At 41.6% G+C, this 16,063-nt stretch overlaps 1 protein-coding gene across 1 annotated transcript in view; it reads right to left on the bottom strand.

Annotated features, from left to right (window-relative positions):
* SLC38A6 (solute carrier family 38 member 6) overlaps positions 1 to 16,063 on the bottom strand; it is a 51,810-nt gene that overhangs the window by 15,752 nt on the left and 19,995 nt on the right. The window contains exons 6-9 of the mRNA XM_090034315.1: positions 14,225 to 14,303; positions 6,747 to 6,829; positions 6,217 to 6,275; positions 203 to 268 (exon numbers count right to left, since the gene is read on the bottom strand). Coding sequence (XP_089890441.1) covers positions 203 to 268; positions 6,217 to 6,275; positions 6,747 to 6,829; positions 14,225 to 14,303 — 287 coding nt within the window. The remainder of the gene's footprint in view (positions 1 to 202; positions 269 to 6,216; positions 6,276 to 6,746; positions 6,830 to 14,224; positions 14,304 to 16,063) is intronic.

Genomic DNA, 16,063 nt, shown 5'->3' with positions numbered 1-16,063 from the left:
AAGTCAAAGACATCACTCTTTTTAGATTCTAGCTAATAAAATCATGCTCATTAAAAAACAGGAGAAATAAGATCTAAATTAACAGGAAATGAGGATGATCACTAAATACTTATTTTTAAAAACTATGAAATATTACATTCCTGCGTGTTTTGGTATTGGGAAAGTATTACTAAAATAGAAACAGCAAAGCTTCCAGCATTACCTGTAAGGTCTCTATAGAGCTGGTCAGTGGTAGTGGACAAGGGACAGACCATTTTTTTATTACAATCTGTAAAGAGAGAGTATTTAAGATGAGAGGGCAATTGTAAAGAGAGAGTATTTAAGATGAGAGGGCAATTATAGCACTAGACTACTGGCATGCATGGCAGAATGGGAAAAAGTCAAACCAACCCGCCTGACTACTGGAGAGTTGGGCTAGGAAGAGTGATGGGGTTTGGTGGAAAGTATTGCCAAAGCAATTCCCTACAAACAGATGATTAGACATTAAGGGCACACTTGGCATTTGTCTGCATGGGTAAGCTATTGTGAAATGAGTTATGATGTGAACTTATGGCGTGGTAGCTGTTCCACATTAATTGTCTGGGTGGACACTCATAAAGAGGTAGGTACCCATGTCAGTCTGAAGTCAGGGTAAATATGCACCTTATAGACTAACTAAATAAGATACATGTGAAGAACAAGTTTTCGTGAGCAAAATCACTTTGTATCTCAAACTAATAGTGTCCCCCAGGGAGTTAGTGTGGAATGGCCATTCAGCGACAGGTATTCTGGGCTATTTCCTCCATTTGGACAAGCCCTTAAGGAAAATAACAGCTGGGGTTGGCCAATACAGCACAGCAAAAACACATGGTTGACATTTGAAAGCAAAGGGAAGGGGAAGCCAACCAGAACAAGAGTAAATATTTCCCAAAATGCCATGAGGATTTTCCCCACAGAACTCCCTAAACCATAAGGCCGTGTGGTGAGGTTGAGAAGTAAAAGAGAAAATTAAAAGGCAAAATATGACACTTCCCTTTTCAGGGATCCTCTTCTAATTATAGATTTGCTTCTCCAGTCATTGAATGGATGGTTATGTCAACAGTTCTCATTGCAGCTGCTTATTTTTAGAGATCATAACATCTTTGTAATTATCTGATAGAGGCTTTACACTTGCAATAAGGGGTCAGATTCAGAGCTCTCTGCTTCCTTCCTCTGCCTATCTACAATCGGGTGGTGTGCTCCAGAGTCAGTATTTCAATTCCTGTGCAGTCGAGGGGAGCAAATGAACCCTGTGGCCAGTAACTGTGTGACCAGAGAGACAGCAGGTACATGGCATGTTACCCATGCTGCCTGGCAACTGAGCCACTAACAGCCCTGCCACGGTGGTAATACATGTCTTAAATTATGCAGCTGGGAAGGAGTAATTACTGGCTACAAAAGGGACAGAAGTGGCATGATCCCATAGCAACTATTGTGTAACTACACATGGTGGATTGTTACCAAAAAAAAAAAATGGAGTGGCTTCTGAAACTGTCTGGTGCCATTTTCTAGGGGTGTACCAATAGAGATTTTGGGAGCCAATACCGATAGCCGATTTTTAAGGAGACATATTGGTTGATACCGATTCAATTTCCAATACCAGCCAGGCAGGTTGAAGAGCTGTGTGCAGTTGGTAAGTCTGGTGGGGTGGAAGGGAGGGGGACAGGGGGGCAGATCAAGGCCCCCATGGTTGAGGGAGGAGTGGGACTGGGGCAAGTGCTGTCCAGATGGGGCCGGGTGGATTGGGAGCTCCTGCTGCTGCACACTACTGGTCCGGGAGCCACTGGTCCAGGAGCCGCTGGTCCGGTAGCTCATCCAGTGGCTCCTGCCGCTGCTCCTGCCACTCATCCAGGAGGGTATTGGGAGGGGGGGCATGTGACCCCCGATCTGTGCAGGGCAGGGCAGGGCAGGGCAGGACGGGAAGAGCCCCACACAGCCCTGGCCCCAGCCTGCCCCCCATGTAGATTCAGGGGCACATGCCCCCCCCATTCCCTCCCAGATGAGTGGCGGGAACCTCCAGGCGAGCACCGAATGAGCTACCAGACCAGCGGCTCCTGGATGAATGGCACACAGTGGTGGAAGCCCACCCTGTACCCCCTGGATGAGCTGTGGCTCTGTCTTGCCACTACCCAGGCAGCACTTGCCCCAGCCCCTGCCAGGCTGTACTTCTCGCTGCCTTCTCACTGCCTGGCTATGCTCCTCTCCAAGCTGTCAGCCTGTGCTCCTCGCTGCCTGTGTACTGCGCTGCAGCTGTGCACACGCATGGGCTTTTATCAGTCAGATTATTGGCCAGATCAGACCCATTTCTGATAGGATTAATTTTCTTTACATTGGTGACAATCTGATATTGGACCGATGTATCAGTGCACCTCCACTATCCTCCAGCAGAGGTGCAGCCTCTGTTTCATTTCATACTCGTTAACTGGTTGGACTCCCCCCAGGTAAAATTCAATAGCTGATCAAACTAACAAGAGCTGATGCTTTGCCTGAGGAAGCAGTGTAGAAAAGGGATGGAGAGCTCATCCATAAAGGTGAGATGCTTGAGTGAATGGCAGGAGGAAAGCAAGCAAGAATCCTATGGTGCCCGGGAGGGAGATGGGTGTAGCTCGGCTGGTGGGGCAGGTCAAAAAAGAGATGCAATTTTCCAGGGGGCGGGGGGGTGGTCAGTGATGATCTAATTCAGGGGTGGGTAATTATTTGGGCCCCAAGGGCCATTTAGGGAGTTTTGGTGAGCTGTTGTGGGCTGAGTCAGAACTCCCCCTTCCCCCCCATCACAACAGCTCAGCTGAACTCCCTAAGTGGCTCTGCTCTGTGTTAGGCAGGTGGATGGGATGGGGCTGCAGGCGGGGGCAGAGTGGCATCTGGGGGCAGGGCTGGGGCTTGGGGAAGAGCTGTGATCTGCACGGCCCAGCCCATGGACCGGTGTCTGTTGCAGGGGCTTTGCCCCAGAACCAGCCCTGTGCTGTCACTACCTTGCAATCCTCTCCTGTGATGTCCACCAACGCATGACCCCATTACATCTGCATGGCCGCCTACCTGCCCGTACAGGTCCTGCCCCCAGTGGCAGGTGTGGGGTGAATGGGCTAGGCACCCAGGCAACAGGGCTGGGTCTGCTGGCAGCAGCAACTGGAAGGAGCCATTGGCACTGGGGCTGCTGAGAAGCAAGTCCAGCCACCACACCATCCCAGCTCTGCTGTGGACCCGGGGCAACAGGACTGGATGCACGTGCCACAGCCCAGGCTGCCCCCCATGCTTCGGTCAGGCAGGGCTAAGGGACTTACTGCAGGCCAGACAAAATATCTTGGTGGGCCAGATGTGCCCCGCAGGCTGAATTTTGCCCACCCCTGCTCTAACCAGCGATGTGAAAAGATCAAGAACCAAACGGAAGGAAAAAGAAAAAAGACAAATGAAAAATTGTGAGTGTTCAGAATCCCTAATTATGTATTCCCAGCTGCCAAATTCTTCAAATTGGTTTGGCATATTGCTTACTACTCTGGCCTGGGTTTGAAACGAGGTCACCAGCAGTTACCAACACGAGGGATGTTTGAAGTCTGCAGCAGTAACAATCACCCGACCTCTCTTGCAACCATGGCAGCAAGTCACCAGCTCCAGTTTTAAGCCCATTTTGTATTAAAATGTTGTCTCTGAGGTATTAGAAAGTTTGCTTTAAATTACACCCTGCCATGTATTTCAAACCCACATTAAAACATTTCCAAAAAACAAATTCTAAGGTCCCAAGTTTCCCCATTGACGTTATTCATCCTGCAGCAGGAAAACTGGTTCCATCTGCATTCTAGTCGTGCCTACAGGGCTCAGGTGGGACTGGGGCTTAGCGATGCCAAAGGCACCATGCAGCATTTGAACTGCTCGATAACTACCTTTTGCTCCGGAAACACAGATTTAGGAAAAATAAAATTAAATACTGGCTGGGGTCAGCTATGCTGGACTGAAAAATGTAGTGACAGCCTTCTCAGCAACCTTGAATTTTAACTCTGCATCTAAAAAGTGAACAGATCAAATTCCTCTTCTGTTAGGACCCAAATTGAGAAGCTGAGCAAGGAGAAGCCAAAAAAACCCCCAAACCAACCAACAAAAAACCTGACGGTGCTCAGGACCTGACAGAATCAGGTTCTAAAATAAACATATTTAAGCTGTTAACATGCTGGTCTCAAAGTCCTTTACAAAGGAAGACATACCTCCATTTTACAGATGAAGACACTGAGGTACAGACAGAAAGTACAACTTGGATGAGGTCAAGCAGATGGAGCTAGGAATACAGTCCTTGGACTGTTCAGATTGTGGCCTATCCATTAGACCATGCTGCTTGGGCTCAACAGATCACACATGTCCTATTTGCAGGCCATATATAAAAACTGTGCTTTTACAAGCAAACAGATGGTATGTACTTGAAACCAATTGTACAGAATTATTGCATATGTAAAATAAAGGTATTGCTTCCATATGACTGATGCCAGTTTCTTCTGGAACACATTAAAATGTATCTGCCACCGCACAATTTAATATTGTACAAACTAAAACATCCATTTCAGCAGTATGCATCACCTGCCTCATAGCAAACTGTATTTAATACAGCTTCTAGTCTCAGTGAAACAGAACAGGCTAAATTTTTAAGTAACAGTATTTTTCTTTAAATATACACATTGGCATATGAATACTTTGGCCCCACTTATATTCTTAGCATTGTCTCATTTGTCACATATAGGCCATGAGGAAGAAACATCCATTTTTTAAAAAAGCTTCCTTAGGAATGCAGAACCCCATGACTTCCAGAATTAGGTAACATTTCTTATGCATCTGAACACACAGGATCTGGGATCAGAATCAAGACCCCAGATCCAAGTATCTTCTAGGTTTGCAGATGTAGCTGTGATGGTTCTGTGCATATATTTCTTCCTTAAAGCCATTTCTTTTTATAAGTTCTGGTGTTTTCACCCTTTTTTTTGTAAGATCTGTACAACTTTTGTAAGATCTGTAAGATCCCTTTACATTTAAAAGAACTAATGAGTGTATTTTACAAGTTTCTGCAACCCACATCCACTCCTGACCTACATTGTCACTGTTGAGGCAGATGACTTCAATAGGTTTTAGAGGAAAGATCAAAAATTGGGCTAACAACAACATTTTAAGCAACTTCCCATTAACTCTGGGGGTACTGTTTCTACTCCATAATACTAAGCTCTAGAAGACCCCATGAGAACATTTCATCTCTTGACAAATACCCTAGGGAGCTGTTTTGACAGCTTTGAAGTTTGGTTTTATCACACAGTTCAGCTCCTAATGGACTGTCTCGCTCTTCTGGATAACACGTTTGTTGGACTTGCTTTCCATTGTAAAGAAAAGTCCTACACGCAAGTCAAAGCAAGCCCCAGGAAGAAGGGTTACGGGGAAACTTCTTGCCAAGCTCTTAACTAAGACTCTTGTTTACATATCTTCTTGACAAAATTCAAATCACCCAGTCCCGCTATATATTATATTTGTACATCAGCAACAGCCTACTTTCTCCTAAGAGAAAACCAATGCAATTCTAAGACGCGATTTTCTTTTTGGATCTGCAGAGCATATCTTACCTCCAATATTTTGATCCGTCTTGTTCACAGAGCTTACAGCATGAAAGTATCACAATCAAAATGCCCCATTAGGCTCAGAGAAACAACATTTTCCTGCCCATTGAAGAAGTAATGAATTCCGTATATTGCCTTAGAGAACTTTAGTTTTCTTTGTCTCTTTTTGAGCTGTTTCACTCCAATGTACATGTAAATTTAATTTATTTGGACTCTATTAAATTTTCTTCTGCACTAGTTACAGTAAGTAATCATTAGGAGCTAAGAAAACAGAATTCCTTTCCATAAGGAGGGAAACAAAAGTATACATACCAGTTCTTTCGCTGCACTGCCAGCAAAACAAAAAAGTATGACTATGCTTACCAATCCAAAAATATAATTATTTTAAACCTTTTCACATGCTTGAAAAAGTTCACACACATTTTCATGCCTCTTCAGCAAAACAAACTTATCCTGTCCAAACATGTGTATGCAGGGACATAAAGAAAACTCTTGATTTTACAGAGAGCTTAAGGGAGGGGAAAAGGGACCGTCCGTTTCAGGAGAGACTTATAAAAACATTTAAACAGTAAGAAAAAATTTAGATAGATAAGCTGTGCGCTGATTTTTAACTTACCACGAGAGCAAAGTACACCATAAAGAAAAATGATAAACTACTTGTGTAGCCAAGAAAGCCTGTAAAATAACAGTAAAAATAAATGGCAATTTATAAGGAAAGTGATCCTAATGTACAGCTAAAGCTTTACATTTTAGGCATGTTTTCTATTACAGTTCTCGGTATCTGGGGCTTAGGACTCAGAATAACAGCATTCCAGCTGCCTGTCACAGATCATTTATGCAGCTTTGCAGGGCAGAATTAGAACTGGCTTACCACTAATGGCATGCTGTAAGTAAATGCAGCTCTTTAATGTTCTGCTGTAAAGATTTTATTTTAGTATTGCAGACAAAATACAACTGCAACTCAAGTAATAGGTTAACGAGGCAGGGTCGGGAGGCACAACCTATGACAATAGCTTAAGCAGTCCCCACCATTACCAACCCCCTGCCAGCTAGAATAAATAAATAAGCCATTAAGGTTTTAAAGTCCTTAATTGTAATTGCTATTAAAATACAATAATACTATTTCCCCTCCTTAAAATCACTTACCGATTTGGGGGAGAAGCGCCAGAGGAAAGACAATGCAGACTGAAGTAATCAGCAGCAGCAATCTGTCATTTAGAAACCAAGACCTATTGGAACAAAATTACTTAGAGTGATCAATAAAAGAAATACCTAGTCGTTACTAAACACTAATCCTGGACAAAAAACTTAGGAAAGAGACTAACAAAATTGTTTGGTATCATATCGTAATTGATCACCATGTTACTTTTAGGGATTTGGACTTTTTATTTATAACTGATTACTGCCAATTCTCAGTTGATCGAGTGCAGGAACACTGCTTTTACTGACCAACATTGTCTACAATCTTGTTGGGAAGATACTGGTATTGAGACCAGTTGAAGAGGCCTGATTTAGATTGCTATGGGTATTTTCTGATCTGGAAGTATTCAAATCCTTGTCTTATGCTAGCTAGCTGATCAGAAGGTAGAGATATCCAAGACCACGATTATATTTCACTATCCGAACAGTATGCCAGTTGTACTTTGACTGGCAAATCAGAGGAAAAAAGGCTCTTTTAGCTTCATGCACCTATCCCTCATAACTCACGCATGACCTTGGATTATCTTCTCTGTGAGAATGCCCAACGGGGAAGTATAGAGCTACATAAAATATATGCTATGTCCTTTAAAACCCCATTGCAACTTTTAAAACAGGCCAATCCTCCATTTTGCCACATTGAAAACAGTGTGGATGGATGCAAAAAGCAGGAGAAACAAATATCTCAAATTGGCTTTCCGATAACTTTGGATGGAAAACATGAGAATGAGAGAGAGGGAAAAAAATAAATCAGAAAGAGATTTTAAAATAATCTTTTAAAAAAAAAAATTAAAAAATGTATTTTTCAGTTGTTCAGTTATTCCTTAAAAAGGAGATGTACAAGAAAGGTAAAGGAGAGAAAGGGGTGAAAAGATAAGAGATCCATTTTGTTACCATCACCCCATCACTTTACGGTCTGTGCCACAGGTACGCAATGCTTTGCAGAAGGCAAAATGCAGTCAGAAGCTAGAGTCCATCCTCCAAACAGCGTGAAGCATGGACGTACGAACATTAAAAAGAGCAGCATCTTGAGGGCGCTCCCCTGCACTTGGTTGTAACTGCATCCTAGACTGATACACATCTTGCACATCAACCTCCCAGTTTATCACCTATAAACACCTTGGCCTTTGGCCTTGAGAGTTTATTTAGTCCAGGATATGGTTAGCACCTCATAAACAGGCAGTGCCCTCACATTATCCTAAGAAAAGCAGAGTATCACCTGTGAGACAGGAAAAATCACCGTAAAAAACAGACCATCTCTTAGTGTGGACAATTACCTGTCTGTTTTGTTTAAAAATGTAATAAATGGTGTGAAAAAGAGCCCCAAACCACCAAGCCAAGGGCATTATTGCCAACTGGAGGTTTTCTTCTCAATACACGTAACAATTTCCCCTTATGTTAAAAACTTTTCTGGACACATTATGTTACACTTCAAAATGTCCTCTTGGCCTAGATTTGAAGTACGACAACCTCAATTACTTTCTAATGAGAAGCTGCTAATCTCAGCAGTGAGTTGCAGCTGTCATGCTACTCCTCCTTGCTAGCAGCAGAGCTCCAGCAGCCACCTGGGGTAAAGAAAAGGGTATTTACTGCTCTCTTTTTAAAGAAATAGAAGAAGAAATCTCTCTCCATTCACTTCAAAAATGCTGAATTTACTCATTACTTCACTAGAACATGTTGTGAAAGTGCACCAATATAATTAGGACAAGCAAAGTGCCCATCAAGAATGACGGGTGTGCGGCGGGGACAGAGCGCCACCACCCACCGCCCTGCGCTGCTGCCGCTCCTCCACATCTGGCTGCGTGCAACCCCCCCATCACTGTGTCCAGCCCCGTGCACCCCCCACACCTCAGACATACCCACCCACACACCACACACGTGCAGCCCCATGCCATACACACACACCAAGAACAGACACCATACATACAGCCACTCACCCAGCCACACCTAGCCTTCCACTCAACCGCACCCACCCTCCCACACGCCATATACAGACCCATATGCCACACACACACCCACCCAGCTACGTGCCTCACCCCCCCCAACCAGTCACATGCCACACACACAGCCAAACATACCCACCCACGGGCCACACCCACGCACCCCCCAGGTGCTCCCAACATGGGAGGGGAGTGGCGCATGGCTGCAGGGTGCTGCATGGGGGACATGCCCTGCCCCATGGCCGCATGATGCCACGCCCCTCCCGTGTTTTGGTGCTCCTGGCATGGGGTCACGGTGCGTGGTTGCAGGGTGCCACGGGGAGCATGCAGCGGGATGTGCCCTGCCCCACGACCATGTGCCGCAGCCAAATGGCGTTGCCTGTGCCCCCCTGCCTGCTCCCCTTAAGGCTCCCTGCAGTGGTGTGCCATGGCCTCCTCCCTCTATGGCTGTGCACCACACATGCGCCCCGACAGTCACAATTTACACCCCCCATACAGCCGGTCCCTGCGCCTGACCGCAGGGAGCACAGTCTGGCCCTGGCCCTGGCCCCGCCCTGTCTGTCTGTCTGCCCGTCCTAAGGCTGCACATGCACAGTTGGCCCAGAGCATTACGGACAGACAGACGGAAGTGCTAAGTCTCATTATATTAGCATTACTTTCACACAATCCTACTTTCATGTTTTTCGTAATTTTTTTCCCTCCAGGGTGGCTGTGAATTTTAAAAGTGGTAGGAGAATAAGTAATCATATAAATGTTAGTTGAAACACCTCTGATAAAACAGAGGTACCAAGTGTACTGGAAGTCACATGACTGTCTAGACCAATAGGTAACAAATCCAAAGTTCCATGACTAATCAATGAGCTAGAAGAGCAAGAGGACATAACTATTTTTAGGTACCACATACTAGTCAACAGTATACTTGGCAAAATACATTTTTGAAAAAACAGGAATAGGAAACCCCATAAAACAGAACTGTAACATGCAAAACGTTAATCAGGGGAAAAAAAAAACTATTAAAGAAAATGATTATTAAAACTTCTTTAGCTTGGAATATAAAAGTCTATTTTTAAAAAAATTCAATGGAACAACACTTTTGAAACTGGGCATCAGTTTTTTCCATAAAGTATAAAAAAATAAATTCTCTCTCTCTAAGAACAGTTTAAGGATTCCCTTTAAAATTGCTTTGATATTTTATTTTAACCCTACATTATAAAAAGTATTTCAAATATGAAATGTGGAGTATAAATCCTTAGCCGTATCGATGTGCTCACCCTATATTTTAACTAAAAACAGACAGATTTATGAATTGCTTAATTTCATTCCTGAATACAACAGGACAAGAGAAATTCATATGTTCTAAATTAGGACTTTACTTTCAGTCTTTATCAATTATACCACACATGGGCAAGACAACTAAATTGCACCAATCAGATCATCCTGACAGGATCATTAAACGTTAACAGAAAGCTCACAAATTACAACATTTTAATACAGCCTTTATTTTAAGTTACAAAATCTTTAGAATTCTTCTTATGCAAAAATAAAAAATATGCAAACTGACTGAAACAATTCAATTTACAAATATTTAAGTTGCATTTTATTACTATAGGAAAGACATTAAGGTATGTTGTAAACACTGGCTCTGATCCTGCAGATTTTACATTATCGTTATGAAATAATTCTATCTGCATATATATATATGAACTAAATACATGCATGCATATTTATGATCTACATATGTATAATTTTTTTTTTTGCAGATAATGATATTTCAAAAGTGTCAGTTTGTTAAAATAACTGCAGTTCAAGAAAAACTGTGCGACAGATGAAAGGGTATCATATACCAAACTAACCGAACAGAAACAAAACTGTCATGTAACCACATCTGGAAATAAACTGTCTAGTAGAATTCCTTAAATCAGCATACACAAGTTTTATGTCCCTTGCCTATCTATGCTCTTCAGGTTAGATATTTTATTACATATTTTCTGTATTAAATTATTTTCTGTGATTTAAAAAAAATGACTATCAAGCAGTTATACACCAGGGTTGTGTCAAATACAAAAAGAAAAAAATATTCAAGATTCTGGCTACTTCATGGGGCTTCAAAAGGCTATGTAAGTTAAAAGGTGAAGTGATCAGGCTCCCATCTTTGACACATGCAAGAAAGGAAGGAGTATCTTGGCCTGCCTTATGCACTTACGACAAATAATTAAAAAAACTACCTTTTAAGGTAAGCTGAGTGCAGGCAATCCCTGACTTACAATGTTTCGAGTTACACCGTTTCACACTTACGACATTTATAAATTGACCCTCTGCTTCAACTTTGTGATGTCAGTTTTGACTTTACAACGCTTGATCCAACACAACACCACGCCAGCGAATAAGTTCGCTGCACCGCCCATCCCCCCCAGAGAACATCTGTCCAAATTCCCTTGGACACTTTCTTTAAGAAAGCAGACAAGACTCCAGAAAAACCTGCAGCCAGGACTCAAGACTCCAGCCAAGAACCTTAAAAAATTCCTCAAAGTCATCTCAAAGAAGTCCTTCCAAATCAATATGATTGCTACTTACAACATAAATACATTAAAGTAGCTATATTACTCATCTATAATTGATTGAGTAAAAAATTCTGGGATATTTTTGGTGAAAATAAGGCATCGGGCCTTGGTTCAGGAACCAATCCCCCATTTATAACATTGTTCCCTATGGGAAAATTGGCTCAGAGTTATGTTTTGACTTAAGATGCGGTTTTCAGGAACCAATTGTGTCGTAAGTTCGAGGACTGCCTGTATAGATTTGGGGAGCTGGATCATGACCATAATATTGCAATCAAAAACTTGACGATCAAAAAACTTCAGTGGGAACTGAACTAGACTAAATGCCAAAAAAGCCCTTACACTGTTTCAGGGAAAAATACATTATTTTGTTAGTATCCTTATTTTGAAAATTTGACAGATTTACTGCACAACCAGTAAAAATTGGCTGACTCTTCATTAGGTGGTCGAATGTCACCTCTTTTATGGACCATGTGATGCTGAGGCAGGGACCCGTGTCACCATAACACCCACACTTGTGAAATGCCCAGCAGAATGAGACCCCATTCTCAACGGAGGTTTTATTATTGAATGCATAATTATTATTAACTCACTACAAAAGTTATGAACCTACTCCTGGGGGCCAAGAGCAGGGGAAGGGCTGGGAGGTTGAGTAGGCAAGTGGAGCCAGACAGGCAGCAAAGGAGGGGTTTTCACTAGTCTGTGGCTTTACAAGGGACTGTGGGCCACCCTGGAGCAGGTGTCTAGGGCAGGCACCACCAAAGGGGAATGCTCAAAAGAGTGCTTTTGCCTTACCCTTTGGCTGAGAGAGAGGGTGAAGAAGTGTGTGGGCTTTTTTTCTTTTTCAACTGAACAGGTTTTCTTTGTAGGGAAGGGGATAATTAATAGATTCTGGAGAGAGCTGCAACCCACACTCCCCTTTGAGAGGGAGGCTACAGCTGGGAAGGGACAGTAAGGACATGGAAGGACTCCCTTGCATGTGAGGTAGGGCCATGGGAGTGCATCAAGGTGGCAGGGAATATGGGTAGAAGGGAATCATCTTTTCTGGAGGTATTGACTGTAAGTTGGAAACAGATGTTGGGCTGGGTGGAGTGGGGAGAAACTCTCTCCTAGGTGAGAGGCAGGGTAGTGGCTGGGATGGGGTGGATGACTTCTCAGCTTGCGGGGTATGGGCAATCTTGTAGCTGGGTGGGTTGATTGTTCCTATTGTAATAGTTTATTCAATTTCTATATTTTTTTCCTCTTTTATTGTAAGCTGCCCTGAGCCTGTTGGGGAAGGGTGGCATATACATCTAAAAATGTTCCTGCCTTCCTTCTTCTGAATTTTTGTTGAAAGTCACTTTACATGAATAGAGCCACTATTTAAAAGTCAAGTCAATAATTAGGTTCTCAAGCCAGACAAAATTTGGGAAAAGATTTTGATAAAATGTAACCTATAAACTCTTCAGACACTTGAGGCCACCATGGCTCAAAGGGAGGCCACCATGGCTTTTCAGTTTACTACAAAAACTTATCAAATTAAAAGCACAATCAGAAAAGACTTAAACCTCCCCATGAAATAACATCAACTCTGATCCATCTTAAGGGCTAAGTACAGACAGTCAAAAAGTCCAAGGCTGAATTGATTCAATCTTTGCAGGTTAGTCTAAGCTGCAGAGATTGAACTGACAAGCAAGTGAACAGAAGTTCACTTTTCATCCTGGAAATGCAGCCACAGGCCCGCAGTTGCCCAGGCCAGAAGCCGAGGGGTGCTAGAGCACGCCTCCTTGCTTGGTTTGAGCAGACAGCTTGGGCCAAAGCTGGCCCGCCCACACTGTGGGACGGGGAGGTGCAAAGCATTTTGGGATGCTGCTTGACTGTGTTAAATCTGATACTACATCCATCAGGTTTACGTTATACTGCTTTAGCCATTCTGAAAGCAGTTTATATACACTGAACTTCTGTTGTGTTACGGATTTGAAGCGATTTTCAATCACCAATACCCGTTTATGTGCGACTTCTGTCCCTCATCAAAATGACAGCAGCTTTTACTGCAAGCACAAAAAGCATTAGTTAAAAATATCTAAAACACTATAACCTTTTTAAAGCTAATATCAGACAAAATGCATCCATAAAAACAATACAGAAATTCACAAATGTGCATACTGCAACAGCCTCAAATTTAGGCCCAGGAAAAAAAAAATTAGAGTTCAAAATCTACAAAAATGGCAGTTTGAAAAGACAGCTAACAACTAAAACACGCCGTCATAAACGATGGTAGCTTGTAATGGCCAAAGTAAGATATTCCAGTGCTAAAGCTGAAATGTTTTTCTTAGCTAGTATAACCACAGTCTCTTGCAGTGGTTCTGATATAGATCTGAAGAGCGCTAATTTTACATACTGCTATACATCTGAACTAAAAGCATAATTTCTTTACTGGAAACCAAATGGAGGAATTATAAACCAAGTCTGGAAACCTGGCATGTTTCCCAAGACAAGTCCAATTACTGGAGCAAGACAACAAAATATTTAAACTTGAATGCCTGCCGTTTTTGTATTGTGGTTTAAAAATATGTGCAGCGATAACATGACAGCAGTTTGTGCGGTTTTTTTTTTTGCCCCCTTCCTTCACTTTTCAAGCTCAGTTCTCAGGAGACAGGCATTTTTTTGGACAGGGTTTTACCTTTAACTTGAAAAAGTGTAGGAAAGGAAACTGCTGCAAGAGAAAGAAAATCAGGCTCCGTATGCGTTTGTGAACTGCAGAACACTTACATATGCTAACTGCATCCTGCGTTCCAGGAACAACTATAAATCACTTCTTTCTGAGCACGTGAAATCAAAGGGAAGTGTTGGTACCCATGCCCACACCTTGCAATGGGGCTTAGCAATCTTCATGGAAACTGCGTTTTCCCCATTAGATAATAAACATTTGAAATATTTTTTTCCTTACCCGCTTTCTTCTCCACTTAAGAACCCTGCAATTGTACCGGGCAGTTCAGATTTAACAATTAAAAGATAAGACGACATAGCTGTGAATGGAAGTGGAACAGATTTAGTATTGGAAAACTGGCATCTTGAAATTATAATTAGCAAGGCTCAACCAGACTGGCTGTGGATGGAACATCTCTACTTAGACTCTGTGGCACCACTGAAGGAATTAATACTTTTTTTCATATACTTCCTTTAGATACATCTGCAAATCCACATGCCAGGTACTGGTGTTAGCTAATACAGCCAAACAGACTATACTCCTATGAGAGCATTTAACAGAAGTGTACAATAGAAAGGCTGAATGAGACAAGATGTAGAAATTACACCAGAAGAATAAGGAAATCTTGCTAAGCTTGGCCTCTTAAACACGATCTACAATGTAGATGTAGATTGCAATGCTGTAACACTCCTTCCCTCCTTGTGTAACTACTGGTATGGTACCTGCAGCGATGTTGTTCTACTATTTTGAAAATATTCAAAGAAAAATGCTTGATTTTCTAAGTTCATTCTCATTGCACTAACTTCTCCATGCGTTGCAGCAACTTGGGCAAATACTGGATTCATAGAAATTTCACAAATTGATATTAAAACATAAGTAGTGGCAAGTGTGTTGCCAAGGAGGACTTCAAAAGTTGTCATTATAACATCTATACTGTTCCACCTGCATCAAATAAACTGCCTATTTTTTTACCAAAGAAAAATCTCCATTAGCTGCTGGTAATATGGGAGCTATGACCTATATTTATGCCTTTATCATTCTGTTAGATGGACAGAATATATTTAAAAAAAAACAAAACATGTCCACCAGCTCTTGATTATTAAAGCATGCTCACCTGTCACTTTTTTGGTCTTGGGTTAAAAGTAGATACTCTTACAACTTTTTCACTATTACTTACATCTAAGGTTGGGTATTTGGCTGGTCAAATAGTTTGGTCAATTGGCTGGTCAAATATCAGTCAAAAATTGTAAAAAAAATACACAGAAAAAGCACAAATTTTCTATTAAAAATGTGTTAACATTTTTAAATCTTATTTCTGTCAAGAAAACTACAAAACACATGATTTTTTTGGTTAAACTGCTATAATCTTTGACCAGTCAAAAATATGCAATTAATTGACTGGTCAACTGACAATATTTAATCAGTCAATTGACCAGCTTGCCAACCCTACCTGCATCAAATATTATCCTTTATAATAATTTTCATCCTCTAGAAAAGGAAGGTCATTTTTATATTGCTGTGAAACGGACAATAAAGGTCTATGCATAATTCAAAGTTCAAAAGATATTTATTCAACAAATCACCAAGTTCTATAGCTAGCTTAAACCCATACCAAAAAAGTCACCATAGTTACCCACCATCCTTCATTTTGCATACAACATTTTAGCTCTATTTAAAAACTGAAGAAAAAGTTTACTGTATCTAATGGGATTAAAGTTTTATTCCAGGATACTTCATACTTAGATTTTTTTTTAGAGATCAATTTGAAGTTCAAATTAAATATAAGCTTCTAAAAGATGGTTTTAAAATTAGGTTAAAAAGGATTATTCCAATCTTCTAAAGTTTAGCAAACACACAAGCTGAAGCACGGAAACAGTTAAAGTTATACTCTGAGAAGGAATGTGATCTCTATAAAGAAAGCGAATTGCATTAATACAAAGTGACATGTACCTACAGCAAGGTTAAATTAAAAACAGTTGCTAGGTCACTAAATAAGGAAATATTCACTTCTTTGCATTAAAAAGCTCAGATTTTTCCAATCGAGGTCTGTGTTTCCCTGTTGACACATGGCTGTTTTTT

The sequence above is a fragment of the Crocodylus siamensis genome, chromosome 2, assembly GCF_052110815.1.
Source record: "Crocodylus siamensis isolate JL-2025a chromosome 2, ASM5211081v1, whole genome shotgun sequence".
Lineage (NCBI taxonomy): Eukaryota > Metazoa > Chordata > Crocodylia > Crocodylidae > Crocodylus > Crocodylus siamensis.
This window is presented reverse-complemented; position numbering and strand designations above follow the sequence as displayed.